The 24,304-nt window shown below is 41.7% G+C and overlaps 1 protein-coding gene across 1 annotated transcript in view; it reads right to left on the reverse strand.

Moving 5' to 3' along the window:
• The window catches only part of cacng2a (calcium channel, voltage-dependent, gamma subunit 2a), a 78,008-nt gene that overhangs the window by 13,373 nt on the left and 40,331 nt on the right, over window positions 1–24,304 (reverse strand). Inside the window, exon 2 of the mRNA XM_085352864.1 lies at window positions 12,175–12,258. Within this exon, the coding sequence (XP_085208990.1) occupies window positions 12,175–12,258 (84 nt within the window). The remainder of the gene's footprint in view (window positions 1–12,174; window positions 12,259–24,304) is intronic.

The raw sequence follows: 24,304 nt of genomic DNA on the forward strand, positions 1-24,304 counted from the left end.
TGATAATTATTATCAAGCAAAGTGGCTTAATTCTGACAGACAGCTGCTAAGAGAGGAGGGTAAAATGAGTGGAAAATCACTGCCAATCTCAACAATCCCATCCAAATGACAGCTTTAACCTCTGTGCTAATATGTAATGACGGCAGTGACCTTCGCGGTGCATTTTGTTTCTGAAGCCCTGACTTCAGAGCACATGAAAGGATACTCTCTGGAGTCCTGTGATTAGCACCGAGGTCACAGTTTTGATTTAGGTTGAGGTCACCGTCACAGAGAGCGGAGCATCTCGACTGTTTTATGTCGTGACATAAGTTAAGGAACTTTTCTGGTGATGAATGCTTCTTGCAGCTCTCACTTGCACTTACATTAAAAGCTGTATCATGGCTTATACTATATTTGACTTTAGCTGTGCTGTCTGCTGATAATTTGGTTTGAGGAGGCTGAGTTTGATTTCCAGAAACTTCAGGATGGTAAACCTGTTTTTGATACATTTGGAAAGCTCTGTATGGCACCAGCACAGTACTTTACACTACCTCTCTGTTATACATCCATTTCTTATCTACATTTGATGATGCAGATGCCAGTTTAAAGTATAAATAGTTCTGTAAAGACCAATAAAATTAAAAGTCACTGCTTTTCTCAAACTTTAATTGATTTCTTCTCCTACTGCTTGGTGTCTGTTTGCCTTGTGATGATTGGCACTTTTCTATTTACCAACAATATGACTGTTTTTTTCCCTTCTTCTTCTGTCAGGAGCTGAAATGAGAAATGCCGCATAAGTTTACTTTCCCCAGATGGACTAAATCCCACCTACTGTGATTTTATTGAGCCGGAACACTGTATATCGCTGCTATTTGGTTTCTCTTATGACAACAGAAAAGTAGGCTAGCAAGGAAAGTATCATTACAGTGTAGTGATAATATATTATTTTTTAAGGCTTGAGTAACACTGTGTGCAGTTTTTTCTCTTTTTTCTTTCTCTGTGCAGACATCCTGGCTTCAGCATGATGGGAATTATGGAAGCGGGGTAGCCCCGCCCATCCCTGCCATCCTGCTATCATGCGTGCCAACCTGCTCGCAGAGACCCAGGGTGAGAGCGGATACTGTGTGTACTGTATTGATTGGCACGGCTGCAGCTCGGGCTGGTGTCCGAGCTCTAGCACTCTTCTGCACTGGCTGACAAACAACTTAATGAGACTCAACACCCATGCACACCCATGGCTGGGCTTCACCAGCAGCTGGTCCTGCTCATGTCACAGTGGTTCCACACTTGCAACCTTTGTCCAAAAGAAAAAACCCAAAACTACTACCACTGAGGCCTCACAAAGCAAACTGAGAATATACAAGTCAGAGTTCTAGTCAGATTCCTATAAAACTGCAGTATATGTGTACCTTTTTTTTTTTTTTTTTTAACCAAGACGTCTTATTCTTAAGAATTCTCCTATTCTAGTAAAATGAGACGTGTTATATTTGAAATTTCAGTGCTCAAGCCAAGGCTTCATCATGGAACTTTATAACCTAGCGGGTGATGTCCCATGTGGCTACATTCTGTCATACTGTCTACGGACTACATAAAAATGTTCTGGGGAAAAAATGCAACATATTTTAAAATATATTTAAATCTTTGTTTTTTGACAACACACAAAATACACATACAAGTAATCAGGGCCCATTTAATTTTAAAGTCCTCATAGTACCATATCATCCCTATAGAGCACTTCACTCTCAGACTGCGGGCTTACTTGTGGTTCCTGGGATATTTGGAAGTTGAGTGGGAGGGAGAGCTTCAGCTTCAGCTGCCTCTTCTGTGGAACCAGATCCCAGTTTGGATTCAGGAGTCAGACACTGTCTCTACTTTTAAGATTAGGCTTAAAACTTTTCTTTTTGATAAAGCATATAGTTAGTGATGCTTTTGTCCTGTCTTCCTCTCCTCACCTCCAACCAGTTGCAGCAGATGGTCGCCCCCTCCCTGAGCCCAGTTCTGCTGGAGGTTTCTTACTGTTAAGAGGGAGTTTTTCCTTCCCCCTGTTGCCAAGTGTTTGCTCATAGGGGATTATCTAAAGTAAGTCTTTTCTCTGTAATAATTGTAGGGTCTTTACCTTAAAATGTAAAATACCTCCAGGTAACTATTGTTGTGATTCGGTGCTATATAAATAAATCTGAATTAAACTGATAAAAAGATCAAATTAAACAAAGCTTAAAAGTTCTCCTCTCTCAGCAAGTTGCTCTATAATTCCTGAGCAACTTGACTACCTGACATGTTGAGGGATGTCTGTAAAATGCTATTGAGTGCTCTGTATGTTCTGAAATGAAGCTAAATGGTGATAAATTAGGCTAAACTAAAAGTACAAATGACTAAACTGCACTTTTTCATTATTTTTATCTCAGTAAAAACTCATATGGGAACATAAACTGTATCTTTTGCCTCAGCTTTTATATATTTTATATATATAACATAACATATATAAACGACTGTAGAGGAGCAAGCCTTCTCTGGTATTGACGTCAGGACAAACACTGTACATTGGGAACTTCATGGCATGGGCTTCTATAGCTGAGCAGTTTCTGTACATTTAGATGATCCAGTAGTTTTGTTCATATGCTGTATTGCATTGTATAACATATTCACGTGTCTAAACATGCACACTGTCCTCTTTACAAATGCATCTCCCTGCACCTTCTATCCCTCCCCCCTGTCTTCCCCCCTCTCTCTTTCATTGACAGGGCTGAGAGGAAATTAGCATTGGCTCTTAATCAGCCTCCCCCAGCCCTAAATGTGCTGATGTGCAGGATGGGGTCATGCTAATCAGGTGCCTCAGCTCCCAGGCACATTGACTTAATACTACAAACGCTTATTAATCCCCCTCCACATCTCTCCCCTCCTCTTCCTCAATACCGAGCCCTTGCACCGTCCTCGTCCTGGCCGTGAGGCTCCCCCCTCCTCATCTACCTCGCATCAATCACACACAAAAAATATACAGTGTAAAACGATGTGTGCACAGACAACAGAAATTAGCTTTGGTGGCTAAATATAAAATTTGAGAGAGTGCTTGCACAGCTTTCATCCTGTTTCTGAAAGCTTATCCGTCTTGACAACACGCGTCGCAGGCACAATGCAATTCAACTTGAAATGACTGAAAAATGGATGCAGGTTCTACTCACTGGCAATTGTAAAGTGGCACAAGAACATTAGAGTTATTCACAATTGATGCTGAAGACCCCTCTTATTTATGTATTGTTAATTTTTGTATGTTTTTTATTTAAGTCACTTTAAGCAAAACAACAAAAATTAACTACTTGTGACTGCATATTAGCAAACATTGGAAGTGAATGACGTCAAAAGGACCATGAAAATACCCAAAGTCTCACAGGACAGTTTCGATACACCCTGAATAGGTTACCAGCCACCAGCAATAATATTTCACATATGGTCTACTTAGAATCACCAATTAACCTACCATGCTTGTCTTCGGACTGTGGGAGCAAGCGGGAATGCAGAGAGAACCCACGGAAGCACATGGAGAACATGCAATTCTAAACAGAAAGACCCCAGCTGGCCGACAGATTTCAAGCAAAAGCCACAGCTTGTGTTAGCCACAGCTAAGCTACAGTTAGTCACATCATTTGAGGATCTTCCACACTTTTAATCTGTTTCAAGTCACAGCTGAAGGATGGTAACGCAAAGATGGACCATAGATAACTGCATTAATGCAGACTGTCAGACAGCTTTAATGAAGTGCTGTGAGATGGTAGAAAGAGGGCCGAGTCCACAACAACAGGAGGTGGAGTCAAGCAGCAGACTGTCACATAGGTTACTGGGACTTGAGTCCCATGTGAAACAAATAGCAATGAGAAAGTAGGTTTGAATGATTCAGAGTTTCACATAATCCTTATTTACCTTAAATGGGACTTGATGCTGTTTGTCAGGTCATTCACTCACTGACACGAGCTGTTTTTGCTCTTCCCTTTTTGAAGCCACACAACTTTTAAGTCAGGCTAATCAGAGTCAACTCTCTATCTGAGATCACCAAGAATATCCTCTCCCATCATACATCATACAGAGCAGAGTAGAAAAAAACTCTCCTGAAACCTGAACTTTCTTTTTCATGCTGACCTCAGTACTTGAAATGTTTAACATGGTTAGCATGCACATCCACCTCTATGACTTTATATATGACAAAAAATACGAAAAAGCATAATATGACTACTTTAATGACAACATTATCCATGCCTTACCACTTTTTGGTACAAAGCTTTTTGTCATAAAATTGGGCCCTGAAGGCATCATTTTTTTAAGTGCAGCCCTAATGTGCATGTTATGGGTGCACAATGGCAGCGGCCCCCAACCTTTTTTGCGCCATGGACTGGTTTATGTCCGACAATATTTTCACAGACCGGCCTTACGGTGTTGCGGATAAATACAACAAAATAAAACCAGTACCGGTACCAAAAAAAAGGAAGATTTATTCATAACACACGAGAAAAGACCCAGGGAAACTGAGTTAATGATAAAAACGATAAAAAAAAATAACGATAAAAAACGATAAAACCCCTGAAAACCATGAATTTCACACCTGAGCCTCAACTCTCGGTCCGTGGCCCGGGGGTTAGGGACCGCTGCACTATTCCCTCTAAAATAGCAAAAACTGTTATGAAAAACATTTTTTAATTGCCAAAAAAAATGGTTTCCCAACCATTTTGCAGCATAAGTAAGTAGTGCTGAATTTCCCAAGTTTATATTTTGATGTAAACTCAGGAAATTAATCATGTTTTTGCTCTTTTGACTCATTTTTTATAAAGTTTCTAGAGTTTTGTACATATAAAATTTGGCTAATTTGGTTGACAGTTTCTAAAAAAAACTCCTTATCAAGCCTTTTAAAAACATCAGTTTCTTGTATTTTTGTTTTGTGATAGTTGAGATTATCTGATCTCTGTGATGGTGACCTTGGCGCACGTTTAAAAAAGAAAACTCTGAACAGGTTTACAGCACATATTAGTATGATAGGGATGCAAAATCTTTTCATGGATACGCTCACGTTTTGTTGTTTGTTTGAAACACTGATTTGAACCACCAGATGACAAAGATCTGAATACAATCCCATGATCTTCTCATATTCACCCTGCTGTCATTAAAGCCAAGCAGTTCTCCTACCGAGCACTGCACCGTCACATTAACATACCAACGCATGCAGGCCGATCCGTGGTGGACTGTAAAAGAGAAATCAGTTCATGTGACAGGCCTGCTCTCACAGCTAAAGTTCCCTTCACAGAACACATTTCAATTACTGTAATTACCCTCCACTCCACTGCTGATGTCCCCACAGATCACGCCTCAATGTGTGTGTGATGACGTCTGGCTCGCTGCCAGACCTTAGCATGACCAACAGCACACATGCGGGGAAGGAAACGCCCCACTGAGCTGCCTCAAAACAGGTTTGAAAGTATACATATATCATGAGCAGTACAAAGCTTGTGTGCTTGCAGCTGCTTTATAAACCCAATATTTTAATCAACATTACAACATATTTTACTTTAAATAGATTTGATGAAAGTTTGCTTACATCATGCATCAAACTGGAATCAAGAACAACATACAGAGGCATGATGTGGCCAAAACGGTGCTAAGAATCTTTTCACATGGAGACAAAAATGGTCCCAAAGATCAAGATTTTATGAAAATGTCAAAGGTTAACTACACAGTGATGTCATAAAGCTTTGCAAAAACACATTTCAATACATTCTTCAAAGCTATAACTCAAAAACAGAAGGGGACATTGTTACCATGTTTCCTGTGTGATCACATAAAAAAACAGAGATATATGAACCAAACTGTGCTGCTCCTCAGGTTTCCTTAATCCTTGTTGCTTAACTCATCTTAATGTTCTTCTCAAAGTTTCTACACACATCTAGAAGCTTGAATGATGAATAGATTTACTGACTTGTGTTGATCAGAGTGTTAGATACTGTCAGGGTGGAAAATCTATCAGAAGACTTCTAATGCAACCAGGAATGTCCACAATACCTGATTTAAATATGTTCGCTGGCACCTCTGGACTGTTTTCAGTGAGTATACTATTTATAGATCTCTCTGTAGAGATCCCTGATATCTTCTTTCACTCGTGCTGAATCTCCTCCAGATAAAAACTAATTTTTCATCTTGATTTTCATTTTTTTGGGAAGTGGATGGTGTCACAGGTGATCCAGGTGGTCCAAAGATTACTGAGAGTTCATTTACAATGAGCAACAAGGACACAGAGTAAAGTTCAGATCGTTTCCTCTGAATGGTCTCCATTAGGAAGGTGCTTAAGACGTTAGAGTGGAACTTCTTGTTGACTGCAAGCTCCTGGAAGATCAGTTTAAGAACTAAAGAGCATTATCCTGGTCTCCTCACCTGAGGTTCTGCTCTGAAGCTTGGAAATTGTGAGCTCTAAAAATCTAAAAAAGCAATCTGAAAATAGCTGCTGTGCTGAAAACTGTCAGAGATGATCTTAATGGGAGTTTAGCATAATCTAAATGGCTGTTTCACAGAACTTTTTGATCATCTACAAAGCAATGGGCAATAAGCCTATCATACTCACATGTCACAAAACGAGGAACCTGCTATTTACACAGCGTAATAGTACTAGATGTCTAAAACTCCACGCTATACACAGCATCCCTCTGAAATTAGTGTTAAGACCCCTGTTCTTTATAATTGATCTACTTCCTCTTTGAAATATTCATCATTCTGGAATACAGTTATATTTTTTTATACTTTATGTGTCTACAAAACCCAACACCTTAAGGCATTCACCATCTGTATGATGATCACTGACAGTCAAACTAAACAATAAATAAAGTGACATCATCCTCAACGGTTACTTTTTACATAGATGGCTGTCCAGTCCACACCTGCCCCCATTTCAAAAGTCTTGGTGTGGTCTTGGATAATACTCTTCTTCACTGCCAACATCACTAATGCCTCATGTTTAGCTTACTTTAGTCCAACAAGACTCCGCCCCTTTCTTTCTCATACCCAAACATCATAGAACTCAAGTAAAAATATCCAATCCCTATATATAGAAAAAAATGTTTATTAAGATAGTTATATTGCTCTCTTTGCAATGAAAGAGCCTGCAAACAATTCTTTTGTACTTTTTGTGTAATGGCAGTAAAGATTCTGATTCTGAAGTTCTCACGTAAGATTGCTGTAGTGCCATTTTGGTCTTCTTAAAAAAGATTCAAATTTGACAGAACCTCTCCTCATCCAGCATCACTGGCTCCCCATTCTCCAGCACATCCAATACAAGAGTCTGCTCGTCCCTCTCAAAGCCCTCCATGACTCCATGACAGAGACAACAGGCTAAGGGCCACATAAGTACCTCCTGCTAAACGCAAGTCAAATTGAGTTGAATAAAACCATTGTAATTATTATGTAAACTACAGAAAAACTAAATACTTTCAACACAAATGACCTTTTACTTAGAAGCTCAAATCCACAAATTTATCTCATACGGAATTCATGTATTGAACCAGTTTCTTCTTTAGTACCCAGAGGTATTTTTTTCTCTTTTGATTGCATATGGATCAGCTTTCTCTCTGTCTTGCATCACTGCATGAAACATTTTCACTTTGGTTATGTGCTGCACAAAAAGCCCACAAACTGTCAACACTGACCCTTTTACCGCTCAATGTTTGAAGATAAAAAGAAGGCGCGTATTGGAAATTTCAGCCCTCACAACTGATGAATAAATGTGTAAAACTGATCTGAGAGGGTGTGGCCGTCTTTTCAAATGTCCCGGTGACAGCGGACCACTGTGGCTCGTCCCGCATACGCTAATCTCATTTTAATGTGAGGACGCACTTCCTCACCTCTGTGTTTTACAAGCTGAGCTTCCTCTATATTCTCCCTTAATAAGATATAAAGTTAGAGGGCTAACATTCACTCGGTCACCCAGGACAAAAATGATTGGCTATTAATTTATTGGCCCGTGTCTAAGCACTGTAGTCCTAAAACCTCGCTGAAAAGCCTTCAGCTAATCCAAAATGCTGCAGCAAGAGTCCTGACAGGGACTAGAAAGAGAGAGCATATTTCTCCTGTTTTGGCTTCCCTTCATTGGCTTCCTGTTAAATACAGAATTGAATTCAAAATCCTGCTCCTCACATACAAGGTCTTAAATAATCAGGCCCCATCTTATCTTAATGACCTTGTAGAACCATATCACCCTATTAGAGCACTTCGCTCTCGCTCTGCAGGCCTACTTGTTGTTCCTAGAGTATTTAAAAGTAGAATGGGAGGGAGAGCCTTCAGTTTTCAGGCCCCTCTTCTGTGGAACCAGCTTCCAGTTTGGATTCGGGAGACAGACACTATCTCTACTTTCAAGATTAGGCTTCAAACTTTCCTTTTTGCTAAAGCATATAGTTAGGGCTGGACCAGGTGACCCTGAATCCTCCCTTAGTTATGCTGCAATAGACGTAGGCTGCCGGGGGATTCCCATGATGCATTGAGTTTTTTCTTTCCTGTCACCTTTCTCACTCACTATGCATTAATAGACCTCTCTGCATTGAATCATATCTGTTATTAACCTCTGTCTCTCTTCCACAGCATGTCTTTTATCCTGTCTTCCTTCTCTCACCCCAACCAATCACAACAGATGGCCGCCCCTCCCATAGCCTGGTTCTGCCGGAGGTTTCTTCCTGTTAAAAGGGAGTTTTTCCTTCCCACTGTCGCCAAAGTGCTGCTCATAGGGGGTCATATGATTGTTAGGTTTTTCTCTGTATCTATGAAGCGCCTTGAGGCGACTTTTGTTGTGATTTGGCGCTATATAAATAAAATCGAATTGAATTGAATTGAATAGAATAAATACTGCTAAAAATAATATCAAGAGACTAAAATGCCTGCCTGTGACTAACAGTTAATTTCCTGCTCCAGCGTGGATCCACGGGCATCCACATCTCCTCCCCGCACATGATTTTTCCCTCTCATTGCAACACGTTGTTCGGTTTTAGTATTAGCAGATTGCATAACTAGGCGTTTTCTTCCTCTGTTTCTTCTCTCTCAGCTGCTTAGCACCCAGTAGAGCAGCCGATGATGGGAGCTCCAACACGGCATGATCTAAAAACCCAGTGGCGCTTTAGTGTGCCTCAGCTGGCTTATATAACCCCGTGTGGATGCGCAAACTGCCTTGCTATTGGGAGAGCTGGACTCACGGAGCAGACACACACGCGCACACAAACACGCACAGAGAGAAGCTACTGACATGTGGCATGCTCGTATGTATTTGTACATGCGTGGATGTCGGCATGAGGACAGCAGATCTGTGCATGTCCGGTGGAGCGGGGGTGTATGTTGAGCACAGTAAAGTCAGATTTGTCTGTTTTATGCTCGGCAGCCACATCACCGAATTTCTCACTCCCTCCTCCTCACTATGCTGTCTGATGACATCACCAGTGTGTCCCCTTGATTTTGGACGCCGTGCTCGCCGGTGATGTCACTTCCGTCGGGCCTTCACCTGAAGTGACATCATTCCTGTTGCATAACTATCCCCTCTCTCCCTCAGCTGTGAGAGCAAAGGCAGCTTTTCTCCATCTTTGGCCACCCAGAGGCACCGTGAAACTCCTCATTATGGAAATGCCAGGTGTGTCCGTGAAAGGGAAAAGCGCCGATGTATAAAAGCATCACTGGGGTTTAACATGAAAGACACGCATACTGCATCCCACATGACCTTATCTTGCATACGGGATAAAAAAAAACATGCAATGCTGCAAATCATCGTGACTGAGATGACATGAGGCACTGTGCAACTCCTGACATGTAAAACTATGAGTGTGAGGTGTGAGGGTGAAGAGATGCAGAGAGAGTGAGAGAGACAACGACCGAGAGAGGCCTGACCTATATAAGAAGGAGGCTGAAATATTTATGGATGTGAGTGTCCTAATTGGCAAGCTACTGGGAGCAATGCGGCCTTCTCCTCCAGTCACAGCCTGGGAAGAGGTTAACGTGCACAGAGCATCAGTGGTCTGAGGGCCAGACCGCTGCTTCTACCCCATGACTGTCATCCTCAGCCTGAGAGATGCCTTGTTATGAGTGTGATCTGCTTTTGCCAGGGCTATGGCATTGTTAGAATCATTACCAGAACTGTTATCGTAACCGTGGTGCATACGGGCGGGAACAACCGCTCAGAGCGCTGAGTCAAACGCAGCCTAATTGGCCGGGGTTAATATCCAGCACTGGCACACACCGTTAGGCTGTCTGTCAGGCCTCGATTACAATCCCTGCAGACGAAGATGAGAGGATGGACACTTTCTGACTTACAGTTTCAAATCACTGCAGGCTGCAGGGGGAATGAGGTCAACCAGGGCTCGGGACACTGGCATTTTTATGAAGTATGACAGAGCGTTAAAGCTGGCACCTATGTTTAATTATGATGAGTGTTAATGAAACGTAAAAATTCTAGATGTCAGTACTTACAGAAAAATATAGTTATATGACCAAGTCATCTACACATCTATTTGTAGCAAACTTTAGAGAGTAGAGTACAAATATTTTTTAACTCGGATGAAGCTCACACCCGCCTTCTGTATCAAGCTATTAGGCCTCATTTATTAGCAGTGCATATACGCAAATCTGCATGTAAATCAGTGATTTATCAATATTTCTGTACCTGAATTTATTTGCACGTTGCACAAAATGCGTTAGAAGTTCAAACCATATGTACGAAAAGATGACAAAGGCCTGGCTTTCTTTGGAAGTTTAAAAACAAATCTTGAATACTATAAAAATGAATACTTCTACTCCTTCTACTACTACTATTACTATTCAGAATGTTTATTTTTATTGCCATTTGTTCTTTATTTAGAGTTTTCCACAACACTATGAGACACAAAAACATCAGGATTGCAATGAAATTAAAAAACAAAAATGTAAAGATTTGTAAAGAAAACAAAAAAGTAAGAGGGAAGGTCCTACACCTTTCCTTTTACTTTAACCTTTATATTTAAACATAATTCATTCTTACTTACTTAAAATTATGTTGCCTTTAGTTAAAAAATGACAAATCGTTTCTGGATATTATGACTTAAAGTCTCATTTTCGGTCAAATGATCACATGCTTTTTGCCCTCAATCTGTCTTATGCTTTTTCTAGTAGTCTGTTAGTGTTTTCTCATATCAACATTGGTGCCAAAATTATGATTTTTTTCTTGAATTGCCGTGAGTGTCTCAGAGGTAATGATATTCAGAACCAAGGGGATGCAGTGGGGCACTTTTGCACACAGAGTGCACACGGAGAAGTTTGAGTAGTGCGAATATTTCCTGCTGTGCAATGAAGAACTGTACCTCCGTATCTACAGTTCATGAGTGACAGCTGCACCACACACTTCAGCAGAACAGAAACATGTACAGTCACTATCAGCTATCAGCAGGCCTGGAGCAGTCACAAAGTTACAAGTGTCCATATAAACTTTTCAGTGTGGATATGAGGACTCCAGCCAATGCGTTTCCAAAATCAGTATTACACTCCAAAAAAGTTTCTCTATGAAAGCTGTGTTAACAGATTGCATTACAAGAAAGAAGGCAGCTCATAAAAATTTCTTCTCTGTCCTTCCAAAAAAACAAACCAAATTAAATCCACTCAAAGAAAAAAGGATTTAAAGCTTAGGTGTGCTCATAAAAGTATTAACAATTAGTTACTGATCTAAATCTCTAAATTGAATTTCTTATCTTTTAAGCAAATACAAAGATTAATGGGACTATTGACCTAGTGATAGTAACAGCACCTGTTGTGATTTTTAGGATTAGCAGGCAAATGAGTCCGACAAGCATCTCTGTCTTGCTTGCACAAAGAAAAAGAGAGCAGAAATCAATGGGCTGTGTTTACAGGGTACACAGCCGACTGTAACACTGCACGTTATGTTACACACAGCCAAGCAGTAAAAACAGACGAGCTGCTTGGCAGGGCTCAGCCTGGCCAGCCTCACGCTAAAGGCAGGAAGAGACGGTGCTGACACACGGGCCAAGAGCAGCGACTGGCACCGTGCTCCAGTCTGAGCAAAAAGTGGAAAGAATTTCAAAAAGAAATTATAGAAGGAGAAGCAAAATTCCTGAAGTGATTTTTTTTCTCGTGTGGTCACTTTAAAGACAAACAGAAAAAAGTCACAATGTTTCTGTGTGTGAAAGTAAAGACTGAATATATACTTACGTAAGAAGTACTCAGATGGGTCTGCTTCATAATCTGTTTCCTCGGGAAAGTGGTCTATCTGTTTACACATGCCTTTGAAGTTTCCTGTTGAGTGAAAACAGAAAGAGGGTTCAGGAGAGCTCTAAACGAAACACTGCAAAAATCTACAACTGGAGTCAGTTTGATATCAGACAGACACGTCGACCTTTTACACTCCATATCATCAACAGACTATGTATCCTCAGTTCTATTGAGGAGGGAATTTGACTTTCCTCAACCAGTTACTACTGGTGTACCAGACTGAATCTAACACGTGGGCCATGCCAACATTACTTGTTTTGTTGTATAAGTGAAGTAGATAAAGGTAAAAACCGTTTTGCATGTTCATGTTTTTGTTCTTCAGCTTTTCTCAGTCTGACTTTTTAAAATATCATTTTCACAGCTCCACAACTTGGAGGACAGGTTCAAAGGTCCTTTTGGTCTTTACTGTAAGTTAACTGAATATTTTAGGTTTCAAACATGTACCTCAAGGTGCTTTATACTGTAAGGTAAAGATCCTACAGTAATAAAGAGAAAACCCAACAATCAGACAACCCCCAGTGAACAAGCACTTGGCGACAGTGGGAAGGAAAAACTCCCTTTTAACAGGAAGGAAGCCTCCGGCTGATCCAGGCTTGGGAAGGGGCTGAGGGAAGCGACACAGGACAAAAGTCCCACTGTGGAAAAGAGCCAGAGTTTAATATTAACTATTAATTAAACACAAACTGTTTATGATCATGCACAACACTTTTGTTCTTTTAATGGTCAACACAGACAGTGTCATAACAGCTCATATGAGTGGACTGATCTCTTTAGAAAGCACACCTGAGCATCAGGCCTCTCTGGCAGCAGTTGGCAGCTTGTAAACAAGAGCTGTGCAGCTGGTGCGACCTGGAGCTGCTCCAACTGCCGTGCAGAGAGAACCTCATCTCTTTTTGGCTGACACCTCGCCGTTCAGGTATGCTGTCCATCCAGGAAACAGCATCCCTCTCCTCTCCCCTCCCTCCAGCTCTTCCCTGCCTGTCTGCTCCGTGCAGAGATCTGGCATTGATGAGGTCACTCAGGGTGACGTGGCGGGGGAGGCACCCATAAGGCATCCATTATGGTCACCTGCTGCTGCAGCGAGGAGGCAGATGCCTGGCCGTTTGATTGGACCAGATTAGTGTTTCATTAACTTCTTCATCTCCTTTCCCTCCAGTGTCCCTCTAATTAGGGGAACAGGTGTTGGTTACCATGGTGCTGAGGAGGTCTTGGCAGCGAGGCATGATGGGCACAGCGGGATGCAGTTATTGCTCTGTGAATGGCCCACATACAGCGGTGGGAAGGGGACCCCTGGTGATGACCACTCAGATATTAAAGAGAGCGTCACCTGACAAAACAAGCCATCAAAGCACCCTCGATCGACTCTCTCATCATGACCTGTGGGTTAGCGCCAGCTGTTGTCTGGTACGAGTATTGAATGGAGAAATGTTCATCTGATTGCCTCATTGTCACTTGTAAAGTTTGCCTACAGATGTAGCAAAAATACTACCATAATTCAGTAAAAATAAAAACGGGCTTATTTTGTAATGAATGAACATTCGCAGGTACTAACAAAGCCATTAAACTACTGGAAAACACGAGAAATAGATGAGCTGATGCAATTTAAAAAGCACAGGTCAGACCTGAATGGTAAAAAACATGTGATATATGTGAGAATCACCAGTTCACACAGATGTTTTCTTTAAGGAAGTCTGGGTACCAGTGTTCAAAATAAAGCTCAATAAGAACTGCTTTTAAATTGTGTCGTATTTAGTCACTCTGCCACGTTTCTTTCATTTCAGCCAAACCTGAAACTATTTTGCACTTTTCCCCCTAAAGAATTTTTATATATAAGCTTTTATATATCAGGTTTTCTCTAAAGGATTATAAAATCATTTAATTTAAATATCTATAAATATAATTTTTATAAATATCTATGGAAAATTTGCAGTCAGCCATTTGGCACGCGTCATATTCCCCTTCAGATTCCCCTTCAGAGTTCTGAAAGAGGTCTGATTACTAAGAAAAGAAGAGGCTATAAAAAGTTGCTAAAGAATGAGGTGAACTCCTTAAAACATTGATGTAGTCCTAATATTTAGTCCTTCTTTGACTAAGAAGTTACAATAAAAATACAACTGTAGTGAGGTGAAGAGAGGCTTTGTAACTGAAACTGAAACTCATTTGATCTTTGTGACACGGTTCCCTGTTAATCAGAAGATCACTAACTGGTCATAAAGGGATTTACATAGTCAATAACAATGCTCAGGCACTAAGGTGGTCAAAGTGTGTTAACAAAATATCCCGTACACCATTACATCACCACCCCCACCAGCAGCATCCTGACCCACTGATGCACGGAAGGATGACTTTATGCTTTTTACGCCAAATTCAAAGTACAAATTGAGAGTCGTCAGTCCATTCCTGTTCTCAGCTCTAAACTTTTATTTTTCTATTCTAGGATCTGCAGGATTTCTGAATATGGTCACCTATGTGGATCATTTAGACAGAAGTACAGAAGCTCCACCCACCTGGTGTTTATCAGAATAAAGTCAGCTTAATGGAAGAGGAGCTAAAGTTCACATATCACACGCTGGATGAACTGAGGAGCTGCACTTCTCATACAAAACTACTCTAATAAATTCAGACATTCAAAAGGTGTGAAACAGTGTACCACTCATTTATCGCTTCTAATCCATTAATAAACAACGAAATAAAAAGGATTTTCATCAACAGGCTCTGTGGCAAAGAGGGGGGAAGACAAAAAGAGAGAAAAGCAGGCAGAAAGACAATTAATGGGAAGGAGGAGGAGAGATAAATATAGGAAGGGCAGGTAACAGAGAGGTTTTGAAGGACAGCGAGGGAAGATGGAGCAGGAGGTGGAATACATCAAGTCTGAGTGTCAGTGTAATTGCTGAGCCATGAATAGGGCCTCCAGAGTTTACCGGTCCTCCACAGTTTTGCACTTGATGCTCTGATATATGATGTGAAGCTCCTCTTTGGATGGCGGACCAAATTTCCAGTCAGCTGCTGGGTAATTTCTTTTCACTAAAGATAACTGAAGCTGAAGGAAAATAATCCACCAAAGCTTCTGTAGCTTCTGTAGCATGCTAGTTTCAGTAGTGAGTTGGTGACTACTGCAGGTGTAACCTCACCACCTTCTGCAACTACTACCCCCAGTCAGTACCTCTTCAACATACCTGCTTAAAGAAGCTTTAAATAAGTTGCATTTCTGGGGGAAGAGAGGCAAGGGGGGACACACTTGTGCCTCCTCTCAGAGCATATTTCACTGAAAGATGACTTGTGTTTACATACGACTACATTACACACTCCCAGTGGAGCTGTCTGAGCAAACTAGCAGCAGCAGCAGCAACCCACAGAGCACCATGTGTGTGTCTTAACAGCGTTATCAAGTGGGTGTAAGATTTGGTTTGCAGCTGGCTGGCCTATCCACAGTAGTGTGATTTGTAATACCAGCTGTGGAGAGTGGCCTATTGGGGGAACCACTTCAATTAGCGTGCTGAAAGATTTATGTGACACTTAACCGCTCCAAACGGTCCTTTTCTTGTAAGACATGTAAACTCAGCAGGCTGGTAAATGTTTTATAATGGCATTTTCATTTCAGAGGCCTCCCCACGTGAGTGTGAATGCAGGGGCACAACGCGGAGCGATCCGTTTGGCCATTAGGAGCTTTGGCAGGGGGACTACTGGTGAATGGGAAGGTATTACTGAAGACTCAGGTGTTCAGTGGGTCAAAACACTTATCACTTTGAAGAGAAACACCTGTGTGCACTGAGCAGCTCTTGTACTTTCAGCGCAGTATGCCGAGTAACCAAAGAGCTCTGTGTTTAAAATCACAAGGCGGCTGGAAAATCATATTTTTCCACCATGAGCCAGGATGAAGGTACAAACATTTTTTTAAAAGATCCTAAATTCTTTAACAATGCAATGAAGTTAATGGTGTTTCCTGCAGAATTCAAGTTGGTGTTATTTTAAAAATTACAAAATAGAGTATTCTTAATTGAAACGTCACACATATTGCTTGCACAGTTCTTCTACACAGAGTGAAAAAAGTACAGTAAATTGCAGGTGATCTTGAAATAACTTCAGAAATACCTTGGCAATATTTTTCAGACAAAGCTTGTGTTTAGATTAATTGGTGCACAAACTGCAGTGTGTTGAGTACAATTTAACACATCCTGAACATAGTCAGTGCACCGCACTGCAAGCAGCTTTAAGGGGCATCCTCTCGAGAAGAGACTGCAGTGATTTAGTATTCAAAAACCAAAAAATGTCGGGGAAATTCAGTCACTTGTAGCAACAACAGGTAAAAAAAAAAGTGAAGTGAAGTGGGTGGTACTGAGTTAAACTTTTAACAATTTTCAACTCAGCAACTGAAGCAACTACCAACAGGAGCAGGAGGTGGTCAACACTAAACAGAATCTCTGAATGTTCAACCATCAGCTAAGATGTTCAGCGTTACAACAAAACTGGTGAAATCGATGTTTACTTTGCAAATATGCTCATGTCTAGCAGGTACGATGCTTCACCCTAAACTGAACTCCAACATGCTCTCCTTTCCAACTTTGCACTTTCACTGTGCCTTTATGTTGATGTAGATTCTCAATCCTACAGTTCATGGTTGGTTGAAGTGCTCAAGTCAAAGCAACTGGACTTCATTTGGTTCTTGAAGATATTTCACCTGTCGTCTGAGAATCCCAGTATTTACCCTGGAGTGGGTTGTCAGCTATTAACTATCAAGACCCAAAAGAAGCCAAGGACTTTAGAAAATTTCAGTATGGCTCAAGTCTAAACTTCATAAAGTCAGTGAAGTAAGTGGAAAAAAATAGCAATAGCGTGTTACTTAATAATATTGATATAATTATAATATTTATAATAATATTTTTCATTGAATAAGATGAAAAAGATTTATTCCCCAATCAAAAAAAGCTTCCTTCTATAGAAGCCTATGTGTGAGGGGCAGGGCATGCTGCAGGCCTCTTATATGCTGGAGCACCACGAATCAAACACACACTAGCAGACGAAACCACAAGAATGCACGGTTACACTTCACTAGTTGAATCTAACTTGTTTGCCAAGTTTTTAGCATGTATCTTGAATATCATGTGCATACCAGTGTGTATGAAATTTATTGTGCTTTATTTAGCTTTTTAGAGTATAAAGATCTAGCTATTAGCTTTGTAAAGTACAGCAGAAAGTATGTAGTATGTAATGATACCCTTTTTTAAAACAAACAATTAACAAGTCATCCATGAATTGCTGTACTGAATTAAATGACGAGGCGTTTAGTATTTTTTCATCCTGGACCAAAATGACTCTACTTATGGTTCAACAAGTACTACTGATTTTAGCCATATTAGCAGCTCAAAGTCAGGCCTCAAGCCAAAATGGGAACTGATCTTTCGCTGTAAAACACGCTGGAGGTTTAATGTGTGTTGTCCGGTGGATGTCAGTGTGTTTAACAAGGAGTAAAATTAGAGGAATTTTAATATAAAAACCAATTTCTCTGCAGAGAAGCATTATAACATGGAGGATGAACAGATAAAATGAAAAACAAAATCCTCAAAGGACTTCAGATAACTTAACAGAATAGATGAAAAATGAAACTTTCTGACACTTCTGAATATTGAAATAACCACAGCCTGCTCAGCCGGACTGAAAAGCAGCAAGTGACCATGATTTATTGAGCTGCCGCCATAAAACGATAGAGCAGGTTTATCTGTGATCTCTTGCTGGGAGTGAGCCATCACCAGTCCCTCCACGGACCCTTAGCTGTGGTTGAGGAAAGTCTTTGAGTGTTGTCCAGAGAGGGTGTTATCCTGACTAAGTCAATCAGCCCAGACACCACTGACCGCCGTTCCCTCCTATACTGGAAATGAGCTATGGGCTAACCCCATGTCCTCTGTGTCCCCTCCCGTCCCCTGCAGCCATAAAGCACCTCATTACCACAGAGCCTGGAGTGGCAGAAACACTCAGGAGTGAAGTACAGTGTGTGTGTGTGTGTGGCAATGAGAGGGGGTAAGAAGGTGAACGTACAGATTTACAGTTGCCCACAGCAGCAAGGCTCAGGGTCTAGTCCTGAGGGGCCGGAGCTTATCCAGCCGGCATCAGGCTCATTTTCACGGCCCTTACACAGCACATACACATAACACCGAGGAGGAGCTCTTGTTGGTCTGGTGATGTTGCCATGTTGCTCTTTATTCAAGCTTTCCCCAGGGTGATGTTCACATTTAGGTGCAGGATATTGGACCAGCTCCAGCTGAGGCAGAGCTCAACCCAATGTGGATCTGTTCCAAAGTTTAGGTGTTGACTGGTTAAAAAAGGTCCGTGACGAAGCTGAGAAAGTTTTTCTAATGCCACTGATAGCACAAGCATGGGCCCTGGCCCCTGGTTATTACAGGAACAGGAAACACTAACTCCTATTTTCTCTCTTGCCATCATTCTCGCAGGCAGATTTCTGGCCTGCTGCTGAGAAATTTCTTCAAGTTTTAAGGCAGCTTTGAGTCATTTCTTCCTCCTCGACTGTGAGTTAATCTCCATTTTGCTGCATATAGTATGATCGAAGTCACTGCACAAAGCCTGACAGAACACACACGGAGGGATTTTAGCTTACTTTCCTTCTTTTTCTGAGTGATTAAACCAACATATCACACAACAGTATCATCAGCAGTAGGTGAGATCCTCAAATGCAGATGAAATAACAGTAACAGGGAACATGACCACGTATGATTCATCTATCTGGTTTTATATCCAGCGCAGAAGAGCATCAATATTCCTGCTTGAGCTTTCCAGTTATTTGACACATGAAGATCAGTTTACTTGTGTGTCTTTGGAGAAGTTTCATCTGAGAGAGCGACTCAAGGGGGATCACTTATCATTGGTCTAAATAAAGAGGGTTGAGTTGGACTTTCATACCTCAGTGAGAAGTGGGGAAGAAATGAGTGAAACCTGCTTTAAAATTTGCAGAAATTCCTCATCATTGGTTTACTAAGTTGAATCAAACGAATTTGTGCTAACAATTATCTTCATTGAGTAGCTGATTAATTTATCTGATATAAAAGAACAAAAAGCTCAGTTACACTTTCTACACACCCAAGATGACTCCTATCCCTCTTTTTAGCTGTTTACACAAATAGGGATGTTTATGGGATGGAGTCTACGCTGCTTACAGTGGGTGAGGGACAGGGGACACACTGGACAGGTGATCAGTTAGGTCTATTACAGAGATGCAGACATCCATTTGCAATCATATCGGCCAATTTAGAGTAACACGTTAACCTAACGAGTCCCCCAACACTATTTTGCTAGAGTAGTTCTTTAAATACAAATTCATCTCATCTATCAAGCTGACTGAAAAGCCTCCCTATCGCTGTGTTATTTAAAGAGCATGATTTCCTAAAGTACTGCCTAACTTCAAACTAAGCTCTGTTTAAAATAAAGTGTTTCTAATAACAAAGAAGCATAGATGATATATGAAAGATCAGTTGTGTGGTCAAGTGAATCTTATGCAGAAGTGCCTACAACCTGCGGAAACTGCTCTGGCTGCAAAAAGCTGTTTATGATCCAATCTGTGGAAAAATGGCCTTGCTCTCTTTTGATCTATATGATGAGATTATGGTCTTAATAAGTTGTTGCAAGTATGCTTCAATACACCATGATGCTAGTTTTTAAAATCTGGTTCCTATAAAGAGTGAAACAGGGGATAAAGCAAGTTGTGATTTATAGTCTGTTTTAACTTGAGATTGACAAGTTCTAGTGTAAAAACGTGCAGTCAGTTTCAACCTTCACTCATTATTTATATCTGTTTTTCAAATTAAAAGTGGCCAAAATGCTGGAGATAGGGCGTTACTAACTGTTGATGGAATTGGACCTCTGCTTGCTGCCATAATGCACTGAAAACTATAACACTGCACACTGAAAAAAGTGCAATAAGCCAGATGCTGAATTTGCATATAAGGAACTCCCTATCTTGTAATTGTTATATATTGTTTAAGGAACCAAGGCTTATCAGTTTATCAGACTGAATTATGTTGAAATGAAACGGAGTAGTCATGTTTTATCTCCAGAAGCTCCGCCCCCCCAGAGCGGACTTTGCAGGAAAAAATGGCTGCTCCGTCCACCATGTTTTGTCTTGCTTTGGAAACTTAACAGCAGTCTAGAGTTCTTCATTTCGAAGGAAAATAAAATTTAAAGCTAAAATAATGTATATATGGACCTTTACTGAGGTAACTTTTTTTTTTACTGGTATGTGGGCTGGTTATTGAGCAACATGAAAAGCAAACATAAGGCTCCAGTTAGCTAATGTTGATCAATATCTAATGATGTGATGATCAAATTAGTAATAATCAAATGTAACGTAGGTTAAGATTAAACCTAAATAAACAGACCGTCACAAACTTTCATCGGTGTCTGCAGTAAGTGGTGGTACCAGCAGTATCTTAACAATTACACAGAACTGGACAAATCTTTCCTGGATGGCAGAGGAGAGAGACGTCCGGGTCACGCCTGCCCACACATGAAACCCTCTAACAGTGATCAAGCACGATAACTGCTGCCACATTGCTGCAAACTGAGACAAAGGTCTGATGAGACACAAACACGTAGGAGGTGCATGATGGGAAGGGGAGGGTGGGGGGTTGGGGGGCTGCAGGGGGGGTCAGGAGGACTTGACTGAGTAGGAGGTGCAGTTTAAAGAGAAAGAGTTAGAGACAGAGAGATTCAAGCCCACTTCTGATTTGCCAGTGGGTGGCATTCTCGAAAACTTTCCAGGCAGCCACTGAGTGCGTCAGCATCCAGAAACCCCTCCTTCCCCTCCTCCATATCCTCCTCCTCCCACCTCCATCCTCAGTCCCTACAGCAGCCGTTGCCATGTGGACATCAGAACCATTCGCTGCGGTTGCCATGGATATAGCTATCTGGGATCACATGGTTGGAGCCGGTGAGGTGTCTTTAACCCCTGGACACAAAGCGGCTTCAGTGACACAGCATGCAGTATTAGTCAGCAGCTGTTATAGTACCAGCACGGCAGCCTGTAAGCTAGCGCTGACTCCACACAGAGGCCTGCAAAGGCAGTCAGGTATGCTTGTGTCCTTTCGGGTCAAACGTATAAACTTACTGTTGGATTACACCACGGATGGAAAAAGATATATTGCTTATATGGGTCATTTAACTTCACAAATGAACACAAATGGTCTCCTCTAGTCTGCAGTTACACTATTGCGGCATTCCCATGTGGATGCATGCACAGGTATGAGCAAATAAATCCCCTGTGGATGAAAAGGTAATGGGTTCATGCATGTTACACATTGACATCATCTCCCTCCTAATGAACAGCCATCCTAGCAGCAATGACAAGATCCCTAATCGTCTTATTCATCATCATAATCACGCCTTATTCATCCTTATAATCACTATATTCATCTTGGTAATGACCCTGCTAAGGCTGGGAGGCTCATGTGCACCATCGCTCCCAATACGAACACACACACACAATACTGGGTCTTTTTCCATGTCAGCACTGGAGCAGAACTGTTGCTAACACTTAAAGACGCAGTTAAATGACAGTTTATGCAGTTTTGTAACATATTTTAAATATGCAGATAAGGTATCACTGCAGTGAGGATCAGCCATCAAGAGATTTCATTTGATAGCTGCAAAATGGAGCCTGACTTCAGATCTGGATACAGTGAAGGCTTTTTTGCCTCCACCCACACCACCCTCACCTGTGTTGGTGAATCAAGGAGGCAGAGGAAGAGGCTCAAATGGCACTTAAATCACACACATTCAATTTTAGAAGTGCAAAATTGGTATTTTGTAAGCTGGCATCTAAACACAGCTCCAACCAATCACAGTACAAATAATTAATGTAAAATGTTTTTGTTTTTTTACAGAATGCCACTAATATCAATTCCTATATAATCACTAACTCCTCATTCAGTTTGTCTTTCATCGTTCTTTTTATAAACTGTAATTATAGTTTCTGATCTTTGCTTTCCAAATTGTAAGTGAAACTGAGCTGCTAATGCCAACTGATTTTGGGGGGAATGTAATAATTAATTTGTGTAACTAAAAGTTAAAAACATTGCACATGTACACACAAACTCACAAGGCTAAGAGAAAACACACTAAATGAATCTGTGAAATTTACCGATCTTATCTAGTTACATACATAAGGCTCAATTTTTTGTCGTTACCCACAAACTGTACGAAAAAAGCCTTGGTTGTTGTCACAACTATTTGGTTTTTGCACTACATTTCTAAAGGCTTGAACTTGACCACCTGGGTTTTTCTTGGAGCCTGAAGTTCTAAAGGGTCATTTGGATGAGAAGGTGGCATGGTATATTATCAGTAATGCTAGTTAACAAAGTGCATTCACAGGTTGCAAAATCACAGAATCCTGTTGCACTAACAAATACACAAATAGCACTAGAATTTTAATCAAAAAATCAAAGAAGAGCAGACTTCTTGGACAACCTGGTAGTTCGATTAATTTCAGAGCAAACCAATGCTTCAACATGGAGGAGAGGTCCAGTTCAGCTCAGTCACACAAGCCTAGTGACCAGTTGCAACCATCCGGAAACGTGCTCGTCATCTCCGAGCATGAAGTAAGGAGAGCCTTCAAGAGAGTGAACACCAGGAAAGCAGCAGGACCAGACGGCATCCCAGGTCGTATCCTAAGAGACTGCGCATACCAGCTAGCTCCTGTGTTCACTGAGATATTCAACATCTCTTTATCTCAGTCGGTGATCCCCACATGCTTCAAAGAGTCCATCATTGTTCCTGTCCCGAAGAAACCCCACCCTGCTTCTCTCAATGACTATCGCCCTGTAGCCCTCACCTCAGTAGTGATGAAGTGCTTTGAACGCCTGGTCAGAGACTTCATCATTTCTTCACTACCAGACACACTGGACCCACTACAGTTCGCTTACCGTCCAAATCGTTCCACAGACGATGCCATCTCTCATCTCCTCCACACATCACTCACTCACTTGGACACTAGAAGGGGGAATTATGTTAAAATGCTCTTCATAGACTACAGCTCTGCATTTAACACCATAATTCCCTCCACACTCACCACCAAGCTGGAGCATCTGGGACTCAGCTCATCTATGTGTCAGTGGATCTCCAACTTCCTAACTGGCAGACCACAGGCAGTAAGGATGGGCGGACATGTCTCAGCCTCCACCACTCTCAGCACTGGAGCCCCCCAGGGGTGTGTTCTGAGCCCCCTGCTGTACTCTTTGTACACATATGACTGTGTGGCCACTACCAGCTCCACCACCATCATCAAGTTTGCTGACGACACCGTCGTGGTGGGCCTGATCTCTGATAACAACGAGACGGCCTACCTGAAGGAGATTAGGAATCTGGAGAACTGGTGCCAGAGGAACAACCTCCTTCTAAACGTCAGTAAGACAAAGGAGCTGATAGTGGACTTCAGCACTAAGCAGGAGAGGAACTACCAGACCCCCGTCATCAACGAGTGCCCAGTGGAGAGAGTGGACAGCTTCAAATACCTCGGAGTTCACATCACGCAGGACCTGTCATGGTCCTGTCACATCAACACCGTGGTGAAAAAGGCCCGACAGCGTCTCTACCACCTCAGACGCTTGAGAGACTTCCAACTGCCCTCCAAGGTGCTCAGGAACTTTTACTCGTGCACCATAGAGAGCATCCTGGCGGGAAACATCTTAACCTGGTTCGGGAACAGCACCATGCAGGACAGACGAGCTCTACAGAGGGTTGTGCGGTCAGCTGAGCGCACCATCCGCTCCGAGCTCCCTGACCTGCACTCAATCTACAGCAGGCGGTGCTGGACCAAGGCCAGGAAGATCGTGAAGGACCTCAGCCATCCCAACAACAGACTGTTCTCTCTGTTGAGGTCAGGAAAGCGATTCCGCTCCCTGAAGACCAACACAGAGAGACTGAGGAGGAGCTTCTTCCCGCAGGCGATACGGTCTCTCAATCACACCACCACACAGTACTGACCCACACATATGGTTCTTACACACACACTGGACTTTCTGGACTTTGGTTTTGCACAACACTGGTCACTATATTCTTCATTTCCGGT

Source organism: Diplotaxodon limnothrissa, linkage group LG4 (genome assembly GCF_057381915.1).
Source record: "Diplotaxodon limnothrissa isolate DT_005_m linkage group LG4, D_limnothrissa_male_GT1.1, whole genome shotgun sequence".
NCBI classification, from domain to species: domain Eukaryota; kingdom Metazoa; phylum Chordata; class Actinopteri; order Cichliformes; family Cichlidae; genus Diplotaxodon; species Diplotaxodon limnothrissa.